At 39.2% G+C, this 27399-nt stretch overlaps 1 protein-coding gene across 4 annotated transcripts in view; it reads right to left on the bottom strand.

Moving 5' to 3' along the window:
• LOC306851587 (pleckstrin homology-like domain family B member 1) overlaps positions 1 to 27399 on the bottom strand; it is a 76818-nt gene that overhangs the window by 36544 nt on the left and 12875 nt on the right. For 3 of the 4 annotated variants that reach the window (XM_079387946.1, XM_079387947.1, XM_079387945.1), the window contains exons 2-6: positions 25228 to 25326; positions 21606 to 21729; positions 19814 to 19984; positions 10159 to 10284; positions 2605 to 4106 (exon numbers count right to left, since the gene is read on the bottom strand). In XM_079387946.1, coding sequence (XP_079244072.1) covers positions 2605 to 4106; positions 10159 to 10284; positions 19814 to 19984; positions 21606 to 21729; positions 25228 to 25284 — 1980 coding nt within the window. In that variant the 5' untranslated portion in view covers positions 25285 to 25326. Of the gene's footprint in view, positions 1 to 2604; positions 4107 to 8096; positions 8342 to 10158; positions 10285 to 19813; positions 19985 to 21605; positions 21730 to 25227; positions 25327 to 27399 lie in introns of those variants that run through there. The other variant, XM_079387948.1, reaches the window with a different exon arrangement.

Here is a 27399-nt window from a genome sequence, read left to right as displayed (position 1 = left end):
TGAACAAAGTACCGAGTTCTTACTGACGCGGTCTGGCACATCATTAAAAATAAAGTTCACAGACTTTTACCACAACCTTGGCACTGCACAGCGTCTTCTTGTCTTCGGAGCCATCTTTATAGTTTGGTTTCTTCATAGACCTGTGATCGCCTCTCATAATTTATACTACACACACAAGGCGAAGTTAAACAGGCAATGATGTAGAAGCAGGCATTGATCTTCTTCTGTGGAGGTGGTATTTAGCCACACTATTATATCATAGAGTGGTACATTCCACAAGCTGTCATCCACAAAGCGCGCTCTGCAGGACATGGAGGCACCAGCGCAAACACTTGGATTGCTTTCAGTGGAAACAAATTAAAATAGCCTACGCCGTCATTTTTTTTTTTTTTTGATAAAGGTAAGAGTAATACATCATTCGGAACTGTAAAGGGTCTACTTGTATTTGTGAGCACTCACAATATCAACAAAAGGTAGTTCTTTTATGAAACAAAGAAAACAAACATGATGCGCTTTCTGCCGTCTTTAACAGGAGAACCGAAGCTGAGCGAATACATGCCTCACAGACATGATACATACATCTATAGAAAGCTTTAAATTATTACTTAACGAAATAAAAAAAAATTGAAATTGTAATCTTAATCATAATCAATAAAGATGCATTTCTCTCTAAAGGCGCGTCTAATGAGGAGACGGCGAGTCAGGATCAGCAACTTCATCCTTGCGACACGGATTCAGAAAACATTAGTTTATTAGTAAATAATTCAAATATCTCCTTACTATTTCCCGCAGACACATTCATGGTTATGTTTGCTGGGGTTTTGCAGCAAGCGTTAGCCTATTGAACTATTCAGCTGCGCTGAAGTCACTTGCGCACACTGCTGCGGGACACTAAACACCATCGAGCTCTCAGTCGCGGCAGCACGGTCTCGTGTTGTTTCCAACAGCAATTTTGGCGGCAATTTTTTTCATCACTAATCGATAGATGTCTACAATATAAAAATAAGGAGAAACCCAAAACAGGCCCGAGGCCTGGCCCGCGTCTGAACTATGACATGAAAATTGGCCCGAAGCCCGGCCCTACAGGTGTAAAAAAGTCAGGGCCCGTCGGGCCCGGGCAGAAATGCAGGGCTCTAACACCACTGTCTCCTTCTTGATTCCGGAAGCAGCCATGCGTTCTATGCCGTGCCATGTTAGGCCTACGTGATGTTTTGCCTGACCTCTTCTGTATGACAGTCAGCTGCCAAAAAAATCTAAACCTGCTGCAACACTCCCTTGAGCACATTTCTGCTTGTCATGCTAGGCAGTGTCCCACTCCTTCTCAGCAGGAGCCAAGGGGCAGTCAAATGAGCTCAACGTGGCTGATCCGCACGTCAGATGCATCACACTGATATTGTTATTGAAATTCAGACTTGCTTGACGAATGATGTATGGAACTGCAGAAATTAGTGAACAGATGAGTGCTGTTTGTTAATGGACCACAAAAGCCACCAGACCATGTCAAAATACCAATTCACAGGACAGAGGCTTCTGATAATGAGTGATGTGATGGCTGACGGTCAGAAAACTCAAAAGAACATCTGATCTTTCTTCACAGAGCAAACATTCTTTGCTATTTACAATTGACATTTTGCAAATATTTCAGAACAAGGTCTGAACCAAAGGTCATTTCTTGTTTGTCTAATTTTGTACTGAACCTTTTTGGAGATCAAGCACATTTGCGAGGATGATGTCATTGGCATGTTGAGCTCATTTATTGTAGCTCATTCTTTCAGCATTTATTCCAGCACATTTCATTAGCAAAGAGCCAAATAAAGCACACTAGGAGTATACTAGAACTGTGCAGGCTTAGCAAATAACATACTACAGATACTCTCTCTGTTGGGAGTATTGAAGCATAACCCTGTACGCTCAGTTATATCACCTCCTTTTCTGAGAGCAACACACAACTACAGTAGGTAATTACAAGGGAAGCAGACAAGAACTGTTTGAGACACAAACACATAAAACTTCACAGGGGCCTTTGTCTCAGCGGCTTCATTCTGGGCTGCAAACTGGACCAAGATGTCTCTCTCAGTAAAAGAGACAACAAACAATGGGGTTGCCATGGTAAAATCAGAGCCCTCTGCCTCAGCACGACAGCGGATTAGTAAGTGTGTCAGTTCTGCCTGAGACGTGTAGTAGCATTTCCTCCAAATGTCCTGCATTCTCACCAAAAGCACAATTGCTAATGCTTGCTAGGTGTGTTAAGATTAGATTCAGCCATCTGTATGCACTGAGGAGCTTTTCTGGAAAATATTAACTGTAGAAACTTTCAATTTACATATCATTGGAAGACATGCAGAGGCAGCACTCTACATGACATGTTCAAACAGAGACAGGGAGCATTTCTAAGAAGGATTCTTTATGCTGTTATGTGGCTTTCAAGTGGGCATTACAATCAAATGATGTTAGGTATTTCCTCAAAGCTAACTGCACTTTACTTTGGTCTTGAGGTTGTTTTTAGTGGATACGCGAAGACAGCTTTCTCATAAATCCTACTTGGTCCGATATTTTGCTACATAAATGCATGCATTTTTAAGGGCGCTACTGCATCTCACTCACCAGCCTCTCCATTTCTTGCTCTCTGAGTCGTTCTTCTCTTTGGCGCCGATGGTACTCCAGAAGGTCATCCTCATTGTCCCTGATCTCTGTGATGCTATTTTTGCGCTCTCTCATGCCAGGGTGAGGCATCCGAAGGTCCCTGTGGCCCGCTGACATCTTTCTGTGGCTCTTGGGACTGGATCGGGGCGACGACCCAGGCAGAGAACCCAAGCTGAATGCGGAAGAGAGCGAGTTCCCAAAACTGCCCTTCCGTCCACTGCCTTCCCCCATTAGCCCGGAGGTGGGTGAAGGACTAAGAGCACGCACCCCACGAGGGCTGAATGGCTCCTCTGTAGGAGACGCTGCTTTCCGCCTGAGTCTGGGACTCTCTGGCACCATTCTTGGGGATGGACTCTCTGGAGTCCGCAGGGTTCCCGGTAGAGCTCCAGGGAGCACAGGAACCCCCCTGCGAGCTATAGAGGGGCTAAGAGGAGGAAGCTCCCTCATGCTACTCCCTTCAAGGTTCCTGCGGGCCAGCCGCGGACTTTCTGGAGGCTGCAATGTGCGAGGATGCGGGTGTGGAGGTCCACCCTGAATGATGTGGACAATGGGGTCCAAGGGTGGCTGGAAAGATCGCGAGGGTGGGGAGAGTTGATTAGAGGGGCTAGAGATCAAGGAGCGATCTGGCTGAGGCTGCTCCCGGAAAGGACTTGAGGGCCGATCCTGGAGAACAATGGCAGTTTTGGTTCTAGGACTAGAAGGTGAGGAGGAAGGGGATGCGGTGGAGAATTTGGGGGTCAGTCTGGGACTACCTGGAACTGGAACCCGACTGACAGATGGGTGATCAGTCGGAGCAGTAGAGATTGAGACTGAGGGCAGAATGTGAGTCTGTATGGGGCTGTCTGGGGTTTTAGCCACCGAGCTGTCTTGGTTCAACCCCCTACGACTTGGCTTTGGGCTTGGCGGTGCTTCTAAAAGGGCTTTTCGCTGGAGTCTGGGACTCTCAGGCACCTTTGGCCCACTGTTGCCACCGGAATAGCTGGGCAGTATGGTCCGTGGCTGAGGTATGGGTGGCTGGCTGGTGTAATTGTAACTAGAAGACCTCACTGGCACAGGAGGAAGCGTGTGAAGCTGGTCCTGACAACCACTCGGAGATGGACTGGTGTAGCTACCACTGCTGGCAGCGGATGGGGATGAGAGAGGAGAGAAAGGAGGAGAGGTATTCTCATAACTGGAGCCCACAGACATAGCACCAGGGCTCGTTGGGGGTGAGAGAAGGAAGCGCCCCCCTCCATTTAACATGGGAGACAAGGGAGACTGGGAGATGGGCTGACCAGAGGGCTTCTTTGACTCAGAGGAAGAGGGCTGATGGTCATCCATGACTAATGAGTCCATAATGTCCTGAAGGTCCTTCTCAATGGAACTGACGATGGCACTGTGTTCAGGGCGCACTCTCTCGTTGGAGACCAAGTGAGATTTTGGCGCTCCTGACGAGTGGTTCCCATTGACCAGGTTCTCAGAATCTGAAAGAAAAGATAACAGTCATAAGCCTTTGCCATATACAAAAATCAAAATACATATATTTTAGAACAGTTAAGGTTTAGCTGTAATTAATTAATGAACACATCTTTCTCCTGAATCAGTAGAAATGGTTCACAAAACCTGTCTGAATGATTACATACATAAGATTGAACGGATTTTTAGTCAACAACTCTCCAAATCACTGGAGAACAGTTTTTTTTTTCAAAATAATGCACAAGCTGATAATGAGTAGTTGGACAAGATTTAAGGATTTGACTGATGGGGCAAAAAGTAAGTCACTTTAGTCGTATAGCAAAAATGTTACCATTATAATGAAAGAGTTTTGTTTCAATAAACAGCTTTTATAAAAGCTTCAGCCCCCAAAAAGTAAGTGAATTTATTATTGTTTCATATAAATGCTAATAATATTTAGGTTTCAAACCACTTAAACTTAATAGAAAACCCATAGTAAAACCACTATGTGTGCTTTCATATATCTTTACTTCAAGATTCAAGATTTTTATTCGTCACATACACAATTATACAGAGTATAACTGCTGCTGTCTCTTCCTAAAGTCCATGATCAGCTCTTTAGTTTTGCTCACATTCAGAGAGAGACCTCCTGGCACTATGATGTGAGTCTCTCTACCTCATCCAAGTATGCGGTCTCATCGTTGTTGGAGATGAGGCCCAGAACCACAGTATCATCAATGAATTTGATAATAGATGTCAATCTATGAGAGGACACGCAGTCATGCGTGTAGAGAGAGTAGAGCAGGGGACTCAGGACACAGCCCTGTGGGGCTCCTACGTTCAGGGTGATGGAGTTTGAGGTGAACTGGCCAACTTTCACCACTTGAGGTCTGCCGGTGAGGAAGTCTTGAATCCAGTCACAGAGTGAGGAGTTTAGGCCAAGGTCTGTGAGTTTAGAAGCCAGCTTGATGGGGACTATAGTGTTGAAAGCTGAGCTATAGTCAATGAATAGCAGCCTTACATAATTCCCATTGTTGCTGTTCCAAGTGTGTGAGGGAAGAGTGGAGGACGTGAGAGATGGCATCGTCCGTAGATCTGTTTGGGCGATAGGCAAACTGAAGAGGGTCCAAAGTATCAGGCATGGAGGAGCAGATGTGGCTCTTTACAAGTCTCTCAAAAACCTTCATGACTATAGATGTGAGGGCAACTGGGCGATAGTCATTCAGGCAAGAGGGTTTATTGTTCTTAGGCACAGGGATTATGATTATCATTTTGAAATGAGGTGGGAACCACGGAGGTAGCAAGGGACTCATTAAAGATAGACGTGAACAAACCAGCGAGCTGATCGGTGCAGGACCTCAGAACACGGCCGGTTATCCCATCAGGTCCGGCTGCTTTCCTGACATTCACTTTCTTTAGCGCCCTCCGAACCTCATCCTCTGACACGGTGATTACAGGATCATCGCTGCTCTGCCTGCTGCTCCCTGACGCGCTGGACGGCAGAGACGCGCCGCCGCCGTTGCAATCGAAACGGCCGAAGAAGGTGTTTAACTCGTCGGCCAGCAACGGATCTGCTCTCACCTCCGCGGAGGATTCGTTTCCGAAGACACAGATGGTCCTCAGTCCCTGCCACATCCGTCGAGAGTCATTGATAAAGGCAGCGTCAGGATGTTTGTTACTGTAGCCGCTGAGCACATCGTGAAGCTTAGACAAAGCCAAGCAGGTGTCTGCCTGTGGTGGAATGTATACAGCAGTAACAATGATCGATGAAAACTCCCAGGGCAGCTAAAATGGGCAGCAAATAATGGAAAGATGTTCCAGATGAGGCGAGCAGGAACATACTCCTCCACCCCTGGATTTACAGCCCTCTGCTGTTCTGTCCGTCCGAAAAACAGAGAAGTTATCACTTGGCATTACAGCAGTGTCCGGGACCATGGACGAAAGCCACATTTCTGACAAACAAAGGATGTTACAGTCCCTAATGTCCCGTTGGAAACTAATCCTGGCTCTAAGATCGTCCATCTTATTCTCCAAGGATTGGACATTTGCGAGCAGAATGCTCGGAAGAGGACTGTGAGCCCTTTTCCTGAGTCTCTCTCAAATCCCAGCGAGTTTCCCGGGGTGTTTCTTGATCCTTCACCTCGGGGGGTTATTGTTCATCTCTGCGTTCCGAAGAATCTCCGGAGGCCATACTGGATTCCTGGATAAAGTGTCCTGAAACAGGTTGGTGTAGCGGTTTCCAATGTCCAAAAGTGTTTCTTTGTTATAGGTGATCAGCGCCGACGTGAGATGTGTAAAAAGAGAAAGTAAAACTAAGTAAAAAAAAGTAGATAAAAACACAATCTTAGCGGAGCGACCTGGCGGCACCATCAAAGCGGTGCCCTAGCAACTTGACCATGCAATGTCAAAATGCTAGGGACCATGTGATGACAGCTTTGTGATGTAAAAAAAAATAAAAATGCTGGACTAGTTAACTGAAACAATTCGAAAGAATCGATTCTCAATAATGATTCAGAATTCCCATCACTGATATTGAGCCCAACAGAGAGCAGAAAACAGGAGAAGCACTTATGAGTAAGTGGATGCATTTTGCTTCTTCACCCCACCTAACCCCAACTATTATCCTCAGTACTACCTGAGCTTTTAATGCAAGTACCTGCAGCTCTTTTGGCACTGCAGAGATGCATTTAATCCATTAGCCCCATTCAACAGCCTCCAAGCTTAACACTGCTGCCAAACCCGCAGAAGATGAATGCTCATGTAGAAATAGTGGTTACCAAATGGAAATTCAGAGAGAAAGTCTGCCAGGCTCCAGCCTGAGAGGATAAACGTCAAATGAATATGTGCTCATATACCTAAATCACAGAGTGCCCCGCTGGTAATTCAGTCTATCTCTCAGGCAACTGACCATGTCCAATGTAAATGGTTCATCTGCTGAGACAGACCTACAAAGTAAAAATGGTCATTATCTAAACCAGTGGTTTTCAAACTGGGGTCCAGGAAACCCCAGGGGGGCTGCAATTGGGAGCTAGGGGGCTGTAAAATCTCTGTAAATCTGCTTTGGAACTATTTTTATTGTGAAAAGCAATTCAGTTCAAATAAATTTTATTAAATTCAAAATAAAATTTAATTGAAAATACTTATCCTCAAGTTTAAACATATAACATTAGTCTAATAGTGGAAATATCAACTTAAAATTATTTATTTGCTTTTAGTAGAATTACAACACTAAAGCCAATTATTTGATTTTGAACAAGACGTTTTGCAATATGATGCTAATTATGTTTCTCAGTCAGTACACATGGGCCTGTATACATGAAACACAAAGCTGATTTTATATTTTAGGAACAGTAGTAATCATATTTGGAAGGCCTTGGCATCACAAAAGCTTGATAACCTCTGGTCTAATCCACTATATTTAAAAAAAGTAATGCCCAATTTACTATTTCCCCCTCAATGCATCAGAACATTATTATTTTTCATATAACACACCAGATATAAACGATTTAACACTGCATCCGCATGCTATATATACATAAGACATAAGTAATATATGGACGTATACATAAGATTCTGAGTCAGTCACAGAACTGATTTCACAACATCCAAAACTTGATCAATCTTGCTCTTGCCAGCTCAGTGTTTGCGTGTCTATGCCACAAATCTCTCCTGATTACAAAACACTCTCTTTTCAAACTCCTCACAAATAATGCATAAAACACAACCCCCTTTCCAAGTGTTGTTAATTATTATTTTTTATAGTCATTGTGGTTTAGAAATAATTCAAAGCAGCTGACGATGCTTCTGGCTCAATTTTCCATTTAAATCTCACTGAAAAAGAAACGGTTTCAAGAAAGCACAAGCACATAGATACAATGATTACTGAGAAAGACCTTTCATGTGACAAAAAGATACATGTCAACGTGACAAGTAGCTACTATAAATGGATACATATGCTACATACAGTATGTCCGTATGCTGATCTGACACATACAGCCTCTATAACGATCAGTACTTACAGATGAGAACACGCCTGTGGAAACGCTAAGCCACTGCGCTTGGTTTATCACCCATAACCGACCTCAGTATCAAAAGTACGGCTCCCGCATTCCGGTTCTTGAACAAGGCCAGCTGCACCGGCCACACGGTACCCAGGCAGGAGTATAAAACGCCGCAGATGAGATATTCCAGCCGGGCTTGGTGAGCCTGGCGCCGCTACACCATGGCTGAGTCCCCCTCCCTCCCCTGTCCACGGTGCTGATGTGACTGACTGCTGGCTGTACGGGGCGGGGCCTATATTCTTAAAGCGACAGTGCACATTTTGAAGATAAATTCACACGGACACTGAAGTGAAAGTTTAAATAATTAAAAAAAAAAGTTTATTTTATTCTCAAAATATTTTAAATGAGAATTTCTAAACTGGCAGCTGATATGCAGTATATATGTAAATGCATGTGCATATTTTCAAAATATATGTTGTATGTGTATTTATTTATACAAAATAAATATACACAGTACACACACATATATAATGTCAACAAAAACTTTTCGCTTGAAAGCACTAAATATTATATAATAATTTATTTTTAGTTGCCAAGTAATAAGTGGGATCATGTAGACAGACACAGCAATAAAAGCATATCTGTTCATATCTTGTTCGCTTCTCTGAGTAATACCGAAATATCATCAAGAACATCAAGCAGACCTACTGTGTGGAAACAAGGCTGCCGGATATTGGGAGGATATGAGGGGAACAGTGAGGAGGGGATTGGAGAGCAGGGTGGGTGGTGAGATAAATATAGATATTGTTAAAGATACCCCTCAACTTTAAATAAGCAGAGCATGGCCAACAAAGCTGTCTGGACTGGAAGAGAGATGGATGAGGAAATAGCTCTGGCACAGAGAACGTGTGAAGGGGGGTTTCTTTTCCTCTATAAATCAGTCTATAAACAAATATCAGTTGCTAAACGCACATGGACAGCTTTATATTCATGCCTTATGTACAAATGGATAGCCCACCCCCAAAAGAAAAATCTTCTGAAGATACTTTGAAGAATATTGATAACTGGGCAGTTGCTGGTAGCCATGGACTTCCATAACATATTTTTCCATACTATGGAAGTCAACGGCTACCAGCTACTGTTTGGCAACTTTAGGATGAGTATGAATTTTCATTTTTGGGTGAACTATCCCTTTAAGGTGCATGTATCTAAGCTCTTGTACAAAAGGCATAAAGCTGTCCATGTGCTTTTGGCATCTAGAATTTGTTTAAAGACTGATTTATAGAGCCAGCTAAAACAATTATTTTAGGTATGTAGTTTCACATCTTTAAGGCACTGGGAAAATATTTAAAAAAATAAATAAATATTGAACGGGAATGCAGCAGGTTGTTGTTTGCAAAAATAATGTCTTTCATGGTGGAGATAATTTATTGCCAGCTCAGGAAATACACTGCACCAGCTGTGTTCACATGCTATACTTGTCCTTTTCTGCCACACAACAGGAAAACAACTCAATACATATTGTAAATGTGCTCTGTTTAAACATTGGCTGCTGTGTAGCACTGTGAGTGGGAGTGGAAGATGTAGAGCGCTCTGTCAGGAGTCCCACAGGAATGAGCTCCTCATAAAAGTTGCATGGTGCAACTCAGGACCCAGGCAGGCTTGCATTGCTAACAGTTAGAAACGGAAATGCAGTAAGGCCCAGCTGAAAGCCACTACCTGTACTACTAAAACAAACATTGCCATTCAGTCATGTGGCAACACCCTATAAGACCAAATCTGCATAAATGGCCCCTTTGTAAATTTTATAGCACTTACAGATGTAATACTGCATGTTTGTTTATTTTTAAACATGATATATACATATAAGGCATCTATATGCAACAGAGTGTGTAATATCACAAATGCTCTTCTGTATTATGATTTCAGACAGTACAAAAATAAGCTTTTGAGGTTCTACAGGTATGTATTTTCCACACAAATGACATCCTGCACAAAACAGTCTTTGAGTGTGTTGTGGTAAGCGTTGGATAATTCATGCCACAGTTGAGGTGTGCTCTCCTGTGGGATATTGCATTACCTGTGTGAGCCCAGTTTTTCAAACTGGCTGTCTGTCCTCCCTCAGGCATCATGCTTTTCATTCGGAAAGCCTCTTCGGGGTGGTTGAAACGGAAAAAGGCAGATTGGCCGAAACACAGCATACAGCCTGCACACAAAGCAAAACCACTTTTAATGAAGCTGAGCATGAAAATGCATCAAACATATATGCCTGAAGAAGTATTTCAAATGATCTTGACTAGGATCCTGGCAGTTTTAGACCAGTTTCGTACCACTGTGTGAGAGGTACGGAGGCGGAAAGGAATGTTTGCCCCCGTTTTACATGAACAAGCAGGAACATCTCACACTGTGGTGTCGGATCAGACTCCTGGCTTGCTGAGTGAGGGGAAACATAGACAAGCCAAATGCTGGTAGTGAAGCCAGTTAGTCAACATGAGATCTAAATTAACTCTATTTACCTTGCAAACACATGTTTTCCTGGACTTATAGTGAATGATATCTTTATTACCATGCAACCATCTGTCATATAACGATCATTTCAAACAAATAAAACAATTTTCAATGGATCCGATCTTGTCTTGCCTTATATATTGACTTATTTGTATATAAATTGGTACCATATTGGCCAATATTAGTGATTTAAAAAGTCAATATTGAATATATATTGATATTGTATATTTATCTGTGCATTCTCATTTCTGAGCAATGCATTTCTCTTAATTCATTATCTTTGCTTATGCAGAAAGCGACTGAATTCATGTAATATATAATTAATTAGTGGTTTTCTTATTTGGCATTTATTACTTGTGAATGCTGCTTCATGTTGGCTTTAATTGAGAGGCATATACAGAAAATGCTTTATTGTCACTGATGGAAAATCTATAAATTTGTTTATCATAATATATAAAGCATATATAAAGAAAACACCACTTATGTATACAATTACATTGTAATCTCACGTAAAATAAAATGAAAAACAGATTTACAAATTCTGCTCTACTATCGCTAACATATTGGCCAATATAAGTGATCTAAAAAAAAAAAAAAAACACATTCTAATCGTAATCCCTGTTCCACAAAACAATGCAAAAAAAAAGTTATTTTGCTATATTAAACTGCCAGAGCTAATCTGGCCAATCACCGTTTTTATTCAAGGTAGGTAAAGGTCTCATGGAAACCTTTCCAGCCGGAGCAGATGTGTGATGAATGCAGAGTGCCAGATGCCCTTTTGTTCCAGGCAGAACATTTGATTACCCCTCAGGTTCTGACAAGGCAAGGTACGATTAGAGCACACAAAGAAAACTAAGATCCTCTGTAGTAAACTAAATCGTGTGCTTAAATGGTATTCTCACATAGACGTGTTTTCTTTCATGTTGTTACTGAATAGAAGAATGAGGATTGTTAACTGATGGTGGTTGTTGTCATAAAAAGACTCTTCTAGGATTGTTCAAGTCTTGACATGCTCTGCTTGCAAATTCAAAGACAAGAAGGTGAAATGAAACAAGAAAATTAAAACAAAGCACATGTGTTGAACAAAGTTATAGTAGCATTTTAATTAACAGACTTGTTTACATGCTTGCTCATATTGAAATAACAGTATATTGAGGTCTGTGGTGTAAACCACATCAGCGAGACGTTTCCTGCATGTCCTGTTTTTTGCCTTGTTGGAATCATTTTTGAGTGTTTTTACAGACAATAACTGTGGCATCCGCTGCATCAGCACGATCCGCCTACCAGCTCAATCATTATTGACAAGCAGCAGCACCAAATAACAAACTCACATGCGACAGCAGCTTCACTGATTCCTATTTTGCGCTACATGCTTTGTGCTCAAATTAGTCATTGTAAAAATGTACCATTAAAAATGATGCACAGCAGCTAATTGAGTAATGTGGTAAATGTGCTTGTGATGGCAAGCAAGCTTGTCCAATTCATCTGCACAGCTGTAAGACAAAAAGGTTTCAAAACTCCAAAATGACTTGTGTAGTATTCTCAAATCACATCATGTGCTCCATCAGATCAGAGCCTATGGTGCTTGTGCTGGTTTAGTAAAGGCAAAATACTGTTATTGGATACATTGAGTTTAGAGGGGGTTTCTCTTCAAAATAACTTTGACCAGTATTGTATTTATTGTACCGTATTATATGTAGTGTAGTGCATTGTATCGTATCATATCTATAATGCTATATCATATCTATTATACCATACTGTATCAAAACGTATCTATCTATGTATATATATAATATATATATATATATATATATATATATATATATATAGGCAAGGCAAGTTTATTTATATAGCACATTTCATACACAGTGGTAATTCAAAGTGCTTTTACATAAAAGAAAGTGAAATAGACATTAAAATCAATAAAAACATGGAAATAAAAATAATAAAAACAAGGAATTTTAAAATGATATAGAAAATGATTTAAAATAAATTTAAAGAAAATGATTATACCTAAGATTTATTGCAGTCAGTTGGGACATATAGCACAGTGCTCATTCAACAAATGCACAGTTAAACAGATGAGTTTTGAGTCTTGATTTAAATGTGGCTAATGTTTTAGCACATCTGATCTCTTCTGGAAGCTGGTTCCAACTGCGGGTTGCATAATAGCTAAAAGCAGACTCCTCTTGTTTTGTGTGAACCCTTGGTATTTCTAACGGACTCGATCCTAATGATCTGAGTGGTCTGTTCGGTTTATATTCAGTGAGCATATCAGCAATATATTTAGGTCCTGGGCCATTGAGTGATTTATAAACGAGTAAAAGTACTTTAAAATCAATCCTAAATGTAACTGGAAGCCAGTGTAAGGACCTGAGGACTGGTGTGATATGCTCAGATTTTCTGGTTCTAGTCAGAATCCTGGCAGCAGCGTTCTGGATGAGCTGCAGCTGTCTAATGGTCTTCTTGGGAAGGCCGGTGAGGAGACCATTACAGTAATCCACCCTGCTGGTGATAAAGGCATGAACAAGTTTCTCCAAGTCTTGATTGGAAACAAAACATCTAATTCTTGCAATGTTTTTGAGATGATAGTATGCTGATTTAGTTACTGCTTTGACATGACTACTGAAACTATAAGGTCTGTCTCCAGAATCACCCCAAGATTTCTGACTTGATTTTTAGTTGTTTGACCCCTAGAGTCAAGGTATGCATTCACCTTGAGAACTTCATCTTTGTTTCCAAATGCAATGATTTCAGTTTTCACCTTGTTTAACTGAAGAAAATTCTGGCACATCCAACTGTTAATTTCATCAATGCATTGGCAGAGGGAGTCAATGGGGCTGTAGTCATTTGGAGATAAGGCTAGGTAAATCTGGGTATGATAGGCAATTTGGTTCTTCCTCATTATCTGATTTAGTGGGAGCATATACAAGTTAAACAAGAGCGGTGCAAGAATTGATATATATATATATATATATATATATATATATATATATATATATATACACACACACACATATACATATACATACATACATACACATACATATATACATATATATACGTAAATATATATAAATATATATACATATATATAAATATAAATACATATACATACACACACATATATATATACACATACACATACACATACACATACACATACACATACACATACACATACACATACACATACACATACATACATATGTAACAAGAGCGTGCAGAACTCAAATGTGCTCCAGCTCAGACTGCAATTTTATCAATACACAGCGGGAAAAGACCTTAGCATCTTTACCCTTACGAGTTAACAGGGAACTATTTGAACCATTATTACCAGTCAAGCATATTTCAGCTGTCTTTATGTATATCAGTTGCTTTATATCATTATGAAGAGAAAGGTTCAAACCAGAAGTGGCTGAACATTATTGTAAGCTTTTTTCATTGCATCATTTCACAGAAACACGTAGTTGTTTATAGTCTTTGTTTATGTGTGGCAGAAAGTGAAAGGGTCTGTGCTTAGTAGTCTTGGCATGCAGGAAATGATTGATAGACTAATACCAACAGTGAAACAAGAATTTCCCATGGTGTCAAACTAAGTACAGTAATATCACAGACGTTAATATGATACACACTGAATGTCTCATGGAGAAGAAATATAGTTTACAGTAAACGACCAACCTGCACTTTAGCAGTCAGTAAAAATTCATTCGATTTCCTCAGACTGGCCACTTCGGCGCCACAAAGGTTGATGGATTTACCCACAATGCTAAGTGAAGAGTCTGGAAGTAGATTTATGAAGTGCAGCGATAGAGGGTAATCTAGCACATCAGACAACACTACAGCACACAAGGAAAAATACATGAGCCAAGAATCACACCTGCTGAGGAGGGAATCTATCTATCAATCTATGCTCCTGCCGCCATGCATTTCAGACATGCTGCCAGCAGCTCCTGAATGCCACCCATTTACAATATTCAAAGAAACTTATATTTTACTTGAAAGGATTATTCATGGACGTCAAGCACAACAAACCGCCCACACTCACAGATGATTCTGTTTTGAGGGGGGCACTGAGTTTGGAAATGTAATAGTAGGGCTGTGCAATTAATCAAATTCGATTATCATGCGCATCTAGTCAGTAAAGCCGGTTTCTTTATTAGTAGTTAATCACCATCACCTGCTTTCAAATGGAGCGGGAATTACTACACAGAACCGTAATTCACTGTCAAGCTAGGCAATTTCATGCTCATAATCGAAGGCGATTCGATATCTTGTTGGTGAACTACGGCTCTGTGTAGTAATTGCCGCTCCATTTGAAAGCAGGTGATGGCGATTTACTGCCAATCACTGAACCGGCTTTACTGACGAGATGCGCATGATAATTGAATTTGACTTAATTGCACAGCCCTATGTAACAGTGCTAAAATCCAAAGATAAACAGGGACGGTGTTTCCCCTGCTATCTGTTTATAGACGGCCTCTCTCTCTGCCAGTCATTATGGATACTTTTAACACAGATATTCTTGGTGGATGCTGGTCATCTCCACAGGTATGGATGTGCTTTCATGGTGCTTTCAATGAAGTCCTTTGAACACATTTATGAACAGAGGTGCAGAAGCACAAACACTTTGTTGCTGTCCTTAAATACAGTAGCCAACATTTATACTTCACTCTAGTATAAAAATGTTGTTGACTTTTACGTTAATACATTTTAAATAAGAAAATGTATACTTTTAGTCCAATACTTTTCTCCAAATAGTAAAACAAAGCAATTTTAGAAATCATGAACTGACAAAACTTAATTTATCCTAGTAAATATCCCTATTTCAACACCACTGCTGTGCATCTGCAGCCACTTTGTATTACCACAGAAATATTGCTAAAACAAAGTATAAAGCATACTGATGACAAATTTTTTAATTTCTGTTGAAATAAGACACATTTTCCAGAACTGTGTGGCCTGCTCTGAAGAGCAGAACCACTAAATAACCTCTCCTTGTCATAGATGTCATCCTCAGCAAAGCATGTCTAAGAGCCATTTTGAAATCAAATTCATGAGGCCATTTGCAAGAAGACAGGCCTCACTGCTGATTGACAAAGAGTGGGGAGAGGCGCGTGAATCTGGAAAGCACAACAGGAGAGTGGCTGTTCCCCATGCACCGCCAGTCTCCCCGACATTAATCAGAGAGATTGATTCCCCACCGCTCTCAGATGAGCCGTTCCTCTACAACAGCCATAGCTGCACTCTGAGAAAGCAAACTCATTAAAGAAAGTGCAGGTGTATCCATGCCAATTTCACCTGAGAAGTAATAAATGACACAGCAGTGGAGGTTATTTTTTAATATAATAAGGCTTTGCACTTTCTTTACTAAAGCTTTTTATTCCATCATCTTATTTAGCTTCCTATAAATTGAAATACTTTTTGTATTTATTCCACACTATTAATTTTGTATTTATTTTAATTTAATGCATCTAAATACATTAAAATCTAATAAAATAAATGGGTGGTACATATATTACATACGGTCTATTTAAATGCATTATTATATTTTATTTATAATATATTATCTATGTGCAAAATGTATTATTTATATATAAAATCATTAACATTATTTATAACTACATATAATACAATGTAATTAAGTAATGTTGTTATTATATAATTAATTATAAATAAAAATATAATATTAAATTAATTTTTTTTTTTAATTCAATATTTTATGTATCATACTGTATATAATGCATCTAAATACATTACATAAAAAAGGTGCGGTATATAATATTGCAACATTATGTATTAAAATTATGCATTTAAATATTATTATAAATTATTCCCAATATATTACTTATACGTTTTATAACAATATATAAAATAATTCAAAAATATTATTGTTAATAGTTATTTAATATATATATATATATATATATATATATATATATATATATATATATATATATATATATATATATAACATAAAACTGAATTTTTTCCTTTTTATCTCAATATTGCATTATATATATTGTATCGGAATGCATTGAATACGATAAACAGGTGGGGTATATCATATTACATACAATATATTTAAATAATACATTGTATAAATAATACAAAAGTAAATTACATGTTTAGTTTTATTTTTTCATGTTTATAATTGTGTTCTCTGCGAAACCAAATATAAAAAATGTTCTGCGTTTTATAAATATTTTATACAGTTTTTTTTACATTTTATAAAGCATCGATCTTTACCGTTCAATGTTAAGTGTGTTTTATGAGCTAGAAAAACACTCGGGGTCTTTTAGACCCCATAAAGAACATGAGGCTTAATAAAAAGTACCAGCTTTCTAAAGTGTTTTAAAATGCCCGGTCTCTTCATTTTCTAACACATGAAACCAGTACAAAAACAGATGACCTTTCTGTAGCACCAACCCAGTGGTGCATCACAGATATAGTGGGATGAGTTCAAATTTCTTCTAAAAGAGACGCCAGTGACTCAGAGATGAAGTAAAATATCCTGGCTTGTTATATCACAGAGAGTGCATATAAAGTTTGGTAGTTTTTGACTAGAACTCTTCACACTATTCACTCTCCAAAACCACAGATAACAGAGCAGTACAGATCTGCCTGATGCATTATCAGTAAAAATGAGAGTGCTGGATCTGTGTCAAACCCATTGCATAAATTATTGCATTATAGTTTAGATATCAATAAAGCTGGTAGGATATAGAATGTGGTGAGTCACGGGTCTCAAACCGTTCCAACTGAAAGCACAGCGATGTGAACAGAGGACAGAAGACGTCAAGACAGAGATGCCAAAAAGAACGCACAACGGTTGCCACGGTATTTTGGTTTTACTGCGCCTGGAAAGGTCAAAAACCTAAGCAAACCAGTATTTCATTCTAACCTTTACCCAGTACCACACATTCCAGAAAGCATGTGGCTCACAGCCATACGTGGTGCAGCTTATGTGTGCCGAAGATAAAAATAAAAATGATTTATATCACGTGAAGGCTGTGAAAATGCATTGTAATGGATCATTCTGCATGCAAAATGTGCATGCCATTGACAAGACTTGGACAAACCTCTCTCGAGCAGATGGTTTTACATTTAGTTCAAACATGACTCAAGCTATGGAGGTTAAGTGAACATGGTGGCGACAGGATACTTAAAGCAGAATAATAAGGAAAAATCCCCTTATCTTTCCCTCAACTCTTCCAGCAGGGTTGCCAATATACGTTGAAGACAAATAAAAGCATGTGTGGATAGTCAGACTGAGCAAACAGTGTGTGGAGAATGAGGAAGGGCTGCATAGAAACAGGATTAGCAGCACTCTTGGGTCACATTGGCCAGGAATAGAAGTGTAACACTATATACACACTCATGCCCCTGCAAACATGCAAGAGGAAACCTCTCTGCAAGATCTGCACAGGCTTATTGTGGGTTATGCACCCTGTGTATACACATATTATGATATTTTATTCATGTTAGTGTATTTATACTTATCTTGTATTCATGTGTAACTGGTTTGTTTTAGGATTTTTTTAAAGAAGTCTCACATGCTCACTAAAGGTCAATGCACACGGAGTCCGAAATTTTCGTACGTTATAAAATAAATACGACCTCACATTGTGTCAATCACGATTACACACTTCCTCCGAAACTTTCGTCCATCATAAAAAAAAAAAAAATTGGATCAGGTTAGATTTTCTGCATTTTCGCATCCGTAGCAAGCATTTTGATAGGAAAGGATGGCGAATACGAAAAAAAAAACGCATACGAAAATTTCAGACTCAGTGTGCAAGGGCCTTAAGGCTGCATTTATTTCATTAAAATATCTGTAAAAACAGTAATATTATTGCAATTTAAAATAACTTCTATTTAAATATTTTAAATTATTCCTGTAACGCAAAGCTAAATTTTTGCCCATCTTAAGTGTCACAGGATTTGCTCCTCAAGAAAAAAATCATATTAAAAATAGTTGTGCTGCTTAATATTTTTGATAAAACTGTGACTTGACAAGATTCTTTGATGAATAGAAAGTTCAGAAGAAGAGCATATTTTTAAATAGATTGCTTTTATAACATTATAAATGTATATACTGCGCTTTTAATCAATTTAACGCAGCCTTGCTGAAAAAAGGTATACATTTCTTTCAAAAACTATAACGTGGTAATACTACAGTAAAGTGAACTTTCATAACTGAGAGCTTGTGTCTGAGAAAAATGTTGCTTTAAAATATCTTTTTGGAATATTCACACCAAAACAAATGTATTAGGTCCTCATACACTTACTTTTAAATCCAAATGATCAACTTCCCATTCCATCTGTAGGCAACATCCTATCTGTCCCTTTAAATGGGAAAGCACATGGTTTTATACTACAGCTGTAGCATGCAGAGACTGACTTGCTTTGTCGTATAAATCCTTTGTTCATAGAGTATCCATCAATTATTCCCCATCCTTTAACGGATTTCTTTATCGTTAACTTGAAATAAGTGTCCACCGTACGCAGTCGTAGTGAGGAGTCTCCCACTATAAACCATATATCTCCAGTCACAGAAATATAATCCTGTCCAGCGAACGGCAACCCAGAGGTGCTGTATTGTATCCGAGCACTTCTGAAGTCATTGAACCCCTGCACGCTCTCGTAGCGATGGGTGGTAAAGTTGAACAGCTGCCTCCGTCACTGGTGCAACTAATTTCCCTCTCAGATAAGGGATGGGGAAAGGAGGAGGTGTAATTGCTCACCCCTGAGTCAGAGCCTCCAATCTCTGCATGTCAGAGGGGGGTTTCTGTTTCAGTTTTTGCATTTAACATTCTTTCCACAGGTTCCTGCTCTTTTATGACTCTACACATAGGCTATAAGATAACAAATCATGGGTTGGGCTAAATGAGGCTCTTAATCTGAACCTCAAACTGAATATTTCAGAGCAAACGTATCGAACAATAGTGACACACTAGAAGCTGGCACAATGAAGATTACCCAAAACACACCCCTCCCCCCAACCTGTTTAGTCAAATTGTTCCCTCAGACAAAAGACACAGAGGAGGGGTGGACTTTCTTTCGGTTTGGGTGCAATGAATCCCTTTCATAAGAGATTTTACACTTAAGAATCATGTTTGAATTTTTAATCTGGTTGATGCTGCAGAAAACTGTATTTGATTTGGATGAAGATCTGAAGGATTGGACTTTTGTAAATGAACGAAAGGTACAATGTGGTTGTTTACCTTGAGACAGGCGCACAGGTTTGGTGACTGGTAGTCCGTCTATGCTACATTGGTTTCCACAGGGGTGCAGAGTGATGAGTCCTGCCTTGTTTTCAATGAAGCAGTGCTGAGCTGTGATTCCTGGGCCTTGGATGTTGATGTCCATGGCTCCGTGACCCAGAGTGGTCCTGCCTAAAACAAACAACCCCCACAGGATGTTGATTTCAAAGATTGTTTGCTCTCAGACAACATGTCCTAAGTTTCTAGTTGCAAAAGTACTCAGGTGTTAGCAGTCAATGAAAACCCAGGCAGTTTGTGTCTGTTTAACGTTTACATGCATTACTGTTAAAAGGATTTTTAAAGTTTTTGAAAGAATTCTCTTACTGTATGTTCAATAAGACTGCATTTATTTGATCAAAAATACGGTAAAATCAGTAATACTAATTAAAATGTAATTTAATTTCAATGTAATTTTCAGCAGCCTTTTCTCCAGTCTTCAGTGTCACACGATCCTTCAGAAATCGTTCTAATTTGACAATCTGATGCTCAAGAAACATTTCTTTTCCATGTTGAAAACAATCGCGCTGCCTAATATTTTTGCAGAAACCATGATACAATTATTTTTCAGGATTCTTTGTCGAATAAAAATTTTCAACCGAACAGCATTTTAATCTTTTCTAACATTATAAATATGCCTTACTGTCAATTTTGATCAATTTATTGCATAACTATACTGATAAATGTATTGCGTAAGTATTTTAAAGTTAAGGACCCTAACAATCTGGCCCCTAATAATTGTTTTTTTTTTCAGATAAAATTATTAGTAAAGAACTTGATATTAATATGAGACATGTGATGTGTGATCAAAAGGTTGTGATTCAAGTTCTGAAATGATGCACCAAAAAAGCAGCTGTAAAAATATGATTTAATTGTGCATATAAATTATAAACAGTCACCCCCCCCCCCCCCCCCCCCCACAAAAATTTTTTTTTTAATATTTATATTAGAGTCACTTTACCTTAGACATAAACTATATCATTTGATGATGGAAAAAAATACAGAAAAAAATAAATAAAAAAATATATATAATAATAATAATAATAATTGTATACACTGTTGGACGTTGTAAGTGGACAAACTTTATAACAATAGATATCATCTTTCAATGTGTGATGCCTATAATGTTAAAGCTAATTCAGCGATGTTGGCCTGCTTTTTGTCAGAACTACATTCCTCACCCCGCTTCCCATCTGCCCCCGTCCACCCTCATCTGTTATCAGGCATGAGATAAAAGCCTGTGACCTGAGATGAATCACACAAGCCAGCATATCAGTTTTTAATACTAAAACAGTACACAGTGACTAATACAAATTATAAAGAATTCAAAACCTATTTTCCCATGCCCTTTTCATAAGGTAATTTCTCAAAGCTTTCATGATAATTCCATGTGTCTCTGAGGAATTCAGACAGGACACTGATAAAAGAGACACAGGTATGAATGCCTGGTCAGTGTCAGAGAAAGTAAGTAGGTGGAGATGAAGGTGGGTGGTTGATGAAGGAAAGGGCTTCTCTAATTAAGAGAGTGTGTTTTAAAAGATCCCATGCTGCTTGAGGCTCAGAGTCAGGTTGCTGGCTTTTCAATCACAGCACAGAGGTGACACAGGGGATTTGACCATCTCATACAATAGCATTATTGGACCATATTTTTAGAACTTTCCACTTGTTTCCCCCAAAGTTTGTAAAGATGGAGATGTAACAGCGCAAACCTCTTGAAAAAGTATAGTATAAATACACAATAATGTAATAATCTTACCTTCCAGCAGGGGTAAAAGGGTGATGGCTGTACTGAGACGGCCACTTCCTAGACTGACCAAATGCGGGCGCTCTGCTTGGAACTTCAGGGCTTTCCCAGTCTCAATCAAATCTAATGGAGTGCTCTAAAAAGAGAAAAGTATTCACTCAAGCATGAAATAAGTCATCATGTTCCCATCCTCACATTTTGTTTACATCAATATTTATAAGGCGTCATATGGTGACCTACACCTACTGTTTTTTGCATAGTACATAGGGAAATAGGCATTTTTGGACAATGCATTTCTTTATTGCATTATTTAAAAAAATGTCCAGGCTGCTCTTTTCCATACAATGAATGTGAATGGTGACCACAGTGGTCAAGCAAGACTTTTAAAGATTTGATTTTCATTGAATATTGACTTAAAGGGGTCCTATTATGCTTTTTCACTATTTGAATTTTAGTCAGTGTGTAGTGTGTATGTTTGGGCATAAAAAAAAAGATCTACAAATTTACAAATCTCAAAGTCCACTCCAAAAGGAAGAGATTTCGTTTTTAAAAAATCCCTGTTCAAGAACTACAGCGAACGGCTCGTTTGGACTACAGCATTGTTTTCTGGGTGTTGTGATATCACAAAGCGATCCATTAGGATATAATTAGAATAAATCCCGCCTACAGAAACTAGAATGGTTGGGGGGTGGGGAGGGGGAAGGTCGTGGTTAGAACGGTTGGTTGAGTGCATCAGACAAGACAACGAAGAATAAGAAGTGCTGCTGTAGCGTCAAGTTTTCACAAGCTATTACACATGCACCTGAATAATTATGTATGTAATTATATGTTACAATTATGAAAACGTTTTTATAAATTGCTGACAGTACAATACTGGACAATGGTGTAATCTGCAGAATTTATACTTCAATTATAAGACCTATGGTATAAATAAATTCAACTGTATAACAGTTTCACTGCAATTCATGTTATAATGTTAGAATTAAAGAGCAATAAACATAATACATATTACCGTTGCACTTATCTGTACTTAGTAAATATAGTTATTTTTAAGCGGTTGTTGACATCCTATCTAAAATGTGATTTAGCCTTAAAAAAACAACAATAACGTTACCACTCTAATGTCTTGCAATATGCAATATCCGCGCTTACAAAGGTTCTTCGCGATCCTCTTGTTCAATATTCTCTGGGGTTTGGCAAGGGGCGGGGCAGTACTGAAACGCCGCCTAAGCTGTTCACCAATCACAACGCACTGGGACAGCTAACCAATCACAACACATTTCGTTTTTCGGAAGGCTGGCCTTCATCAAACCCGGAACTAATCGAGCCGTTTCTGCCAGGCTGGGGAGAGAGGTATTGTAATAATGTCAATTATGTGAAAAATAATGCGTTTTTCGAACCACCAAGCATGAGAGCATGTTCCAGTACACCCCCAAAATAAAATCAAGACTTTGTAAAAGAGCATAATAGGACCCCTTTAAATTTTAGTGACACAAAGCTACTAGGGCGTACTTTTCCATTTTCATTGTGTGGGAGAGAGCAGCATGAACGCTCTTCAAAACATCTGCTTTTAGGATACACAGAAGAAAGAAATACAAGAATACATTTTGTGTGTTGTGATACTGTCATGAACGTATGTTGAAGACTGACATGTAATAGAAGTCGTTATTTTTGTTTTCTTTGTGCACAAAAAGTATTCTTATAGCTTTCATAAAATTAAGTTTGAACCACTGATGTCCCATGGACTATTTTAATGATGTTCTTACTATGGGCTTTGATCGTGGTAGTTGCGTTGCTGTCTATGCAGGGTATGAAAGCTCTTGGAATTCATCAAAAATAGCTTAATTTGTTTTCCGAGGATGAACGAATGTCTTACGGGTTTGGAATGACATGAAGGTGAATAATTAATGACAGTTTTCAGTTTTGGGTGAACTAACCCTTTAATCATTTACCAGAAAATCACAAACATCTAGAAAACTCTTAGAATATTATAAGGCCTCTCAGCTCAAAAAGGCTGAGAAACATTGCTTTAAATGTCTGTGTCTGCTCTAAGAAGCAAAAGCCACTGTGCTGCTGAAGTACATCATAAATATAGTGAGTCAACTCATACGTCAGCTAAAATTGCCCACAATGGTTTAATATTTCATAAGTTCCGAAGTAGTGATGCAAGCTGAGCTCTCGGCAGGCGGTTGAGTGCTCATCTTACTATTCTCTTCAACCCTAGTGAGAGAAGCGCCTTCAGTCACATCTTGAGAGTAGACCTCTGTGGAAACTTAAAGGCTCAGCATGGGGGAGGTGGTCATGGCAACAATGCAAAATGGTAATGACTGGGAGAGGAAGACTGTACCCTGTAATTCCGCTATCATGCAATGACATCATTTTTCAACTAGAAATTAGCTGAATCCATAAGTTTATTTTGCTAGTAAATTTTGTTCAAGGCACAATCATGATGATATGTAATGTGCACAGGATTGCATTTTTCACAGGCTTATTGCAATATAGGCATATTATTTTTAACCGTACAGCTGCCTTCCAGATAATTGCTGTTCACCCACCTTCCCAAACATCCACTAAAGACATATTATCACCTCAGGGCTGTGGTATACGGTTGGGTTTAGGATAAACTCGACTGCTTAAACAAGATTAGCAGGAGGCAATTAGTGTAATCGGTTAAAGCAGAGCTTACAGGATGTGAGAGAGAGATGATCATAGTCTTTTTTAAACACATCTGCCATAGATTATCTGCTACAGGGAGAAATCTACATAGATGTGGCAGCCATGTTGAAGCAGAAGGTGATGATGGTAATGATGCCCCCCCCGAGGGTGTGTTTCACACTTTGCCTGTCACCTCGTATCATGAACACTCAACCTTGACTGTCAGACAAAAGCTCCCCCACTGAAGCTGTGTTGAACAAAGGTGTTGCTATCAGAACTGGATTTACCCTCTGACTGTCATGTAAAGTGAAAAACCTATGATACTTTTCTTCAGGATTATTTGATGAATAAAAAAAATGATTTATTCGAAATAGAAATGTTTTCTAAAAAAACAAAAAAAATAAAAAAATTTTTAATCAATTTAACATCCTTGCTGAATAAAAATATTATTTTTATTTTTTTCAAAAAGAAAGAAAGAAAGAAAGAAAGAAAGAAAATTGCTGACCCCAAACTTTTGAATGGTAGTGTATATCGTTAGAAAAGATTTTAACATTATAAATGTCTTTATTTTCACTTTTGAAGTAAATATTAAATATGTAAACATATACATATTTTATGGTTGTATATTTACAGTACATAATGCACAAACCTGTAGTCTTCTGTTCCAAATGTATACCACATTATTATTATTATTAATTATTACAATTAATAATTTATTTATTCTCTACTTTTTCCCTTAGTCTTATTTATTGAAATGTTTATTTCTTTTCCCATGTCATGTGTATGTGTATGTATATGTATGTACCAAGAGCTCCTGAAAAACCAATTTCTTGTGTGTTTGCACACACTTGCGAATAAAAGCTCAATCTGATTCTAATCAATGTAATGCATCCTTGCTGAATAAAAGTATTATTAACCCAACAAACAACGCTATATACATAAAATGTTGTCTCATGTGGTAATTAAAGTCTGATCTCACCTGGAGCACTTGATGAGACTGATGTCCACTGGTAAGATTTTGGTTCAAACTATCCATGACCAGCTTGTTTTCACTTACTCGCTCAGGGACATGAGAATCCTGCCAGAGACAAAAACAGTGTTGAAACAACCTCATAAATCTTATAAAATTAATAAAGTTTACAATATTCACCAATATCTTTTACTCAGTTTTGTTAGTAAATGCTTATTCATACAACAGCTCTAACATTCTGCAATATAACTTTATTTGTGTTAAATTAAATATGTTCATACAGGTTTGGACCGACTTGAGGTGAGTAAATGACGACAGTTTTAAATTTTGTGGCTGAACCATCCATTTTTAGGGCCACTGTACATCAAAATCAGAATCAGGTTTATTCGCCAAGTGTGCACAAACACACAAGGAATTTGTTGTGGTTTTTAAGACGCTCTGGTACATACATGCATACATACATACATACATACATACATACATACATACATACATATCTGACATGAGAACATAAACCTTTAAATAAGACTTAACAATAATAATAATAATAATAATAATGTAAGAATCTGGAACAGAAGATTTATGTACAGATTTGTGCCTCATTTACTCTATATATACAGCTGTTTAGAAAAATATGCATATATATTTACAAAGTACTAGGGAGAGAGTCAATAATTAGAGATGGGGAATGAATTACAGGACACAGGTAATAATTCCTGTGTTAGTTGTTTAGGCTGGAGATGGCATGGGGGGAAAAAAACTGTTTTTATGCCTAGATGTTCTAGTGCACAGAGATCTGTAGCGTCTGCCTGAGGGGAGAAGCACAAACAGGTCGTGTCCAGGGTGAGAAGGGTCTGTGATGATGTTACCTGCCCGTTTCTTCACAGGTGGACACCAATGATCCTTTCTGCTGATCTAACAGTCCGCTGCAGTCTTCTTATATCTGTTTTGTTGGCTGACCCAAACCATACAGTTATAGAAGAGCACATGCAGGACCGACTGAATAACAGCAGAGTAAAACTGTGTCGTGTGCCTGTGGCAGGTTGAACTTTTTCAGTTGACGAAGAAAGTACAATCCCTGCTGAGCCTTTTTTACGATGGAGTCGATGTGAGTATCCCACTTCAGGTCCTGGGAAATAGTGGCGCCCAGGAACCTGAATGACTCCACTGCAGTCACAGTGCTGTTCATGATGGTGAGTGGGGGGAGAGCAGGGGGGTTTCTCCTGAAGTCCACTATCATGTCTACAGTTTTGAGCATGTTAAGCTCCAGGTTGTTGTGACTGCACCAGACAGCTAGCTGATCAACCTCCTGTCTGTAAGCATACTCGTCACCGTCCTGAATGAGGCCGATGACTGTAGTGTCATCTGCAAACTTCAGAAGTTTGACAGAGGGGTCTTTAGATGTGCAGTTGTTCGTGTAGAGGGAGAAGAGCTGTGGGGAGAGAACGCAGCCCTGAGGAGCTCCAGTGCTGATGGTGCGGGTGTTGGATGTGAGTTTTCCCAGCCTCACTAGCTGCTGCCTGTCTGTCAGGAAGCTGGTGATCCACTGACAGACGGAAGTGGGGATGGAGAGCTGTGTCAGTTTATTCTGAAGGGTGTCCGCCCGGGATGATGGTGTTCAAGGCGGAGCTGAAGTCCACAAACAGGATCCTTGCATAAGTCCCTGGTTTGTCCAGATGTTGGTGGATGAAGTGCAGTCCCATGTTGACTGCATCATCCACAGACCTGTTTGCTCGGTAAGCAAATTGCAGGGGGTCCAGCAAGGGACCAGTAAAGTCCTTCAGGTGAGCCAACACGAGCCTCTCAAATGACTTCATCACCACAGACGTTAAAGCAACAGGTCTGTAGTCATTAAGTCCTGTGATTTTTGGTTTCTTGGGTACAGGGATGATGGTGGAGCGTTTGAAGCAGGAGGGGACTTCACACAGCTCCAGTGATCTGTTGAAGAACGATGTGAAGATGGATGATAGCTGGACAGCACAGGCTTTGAGGCAGGCTGGAGAGACACCGTCTGGTCCTTTGGCTTCCCTTATCTTCTGTTTCCTGAAGACTTTGCTTGCATCTTCTTCACAGATTTTAATTACAGGCTGAGAAACAGTAGGGGGGAGGGAGGGGGAAGGTGTTGATGGCTGTGTTGTGAGACAGTCAGAGTGGGTGTGGAGTGTCAGACTAGGCTTTTGT

This window comes from Barbus barbus (assembly GCF_936440315.1).
Source record: "Barbus barbus genome assembly, chromosome: 31".
NCBI classification, from domain to species: Eukaryota; Metazoa; Chordata; class Actinopteri; order Cypriniformes; family Cyprinidae; genus Barbus; species Barbus barbus.
The sequence above is the reverse complement of the archived record's forward strand: the minus strand, read 5'-3'. Positions and strand labels throughout refer to the sequence as shown.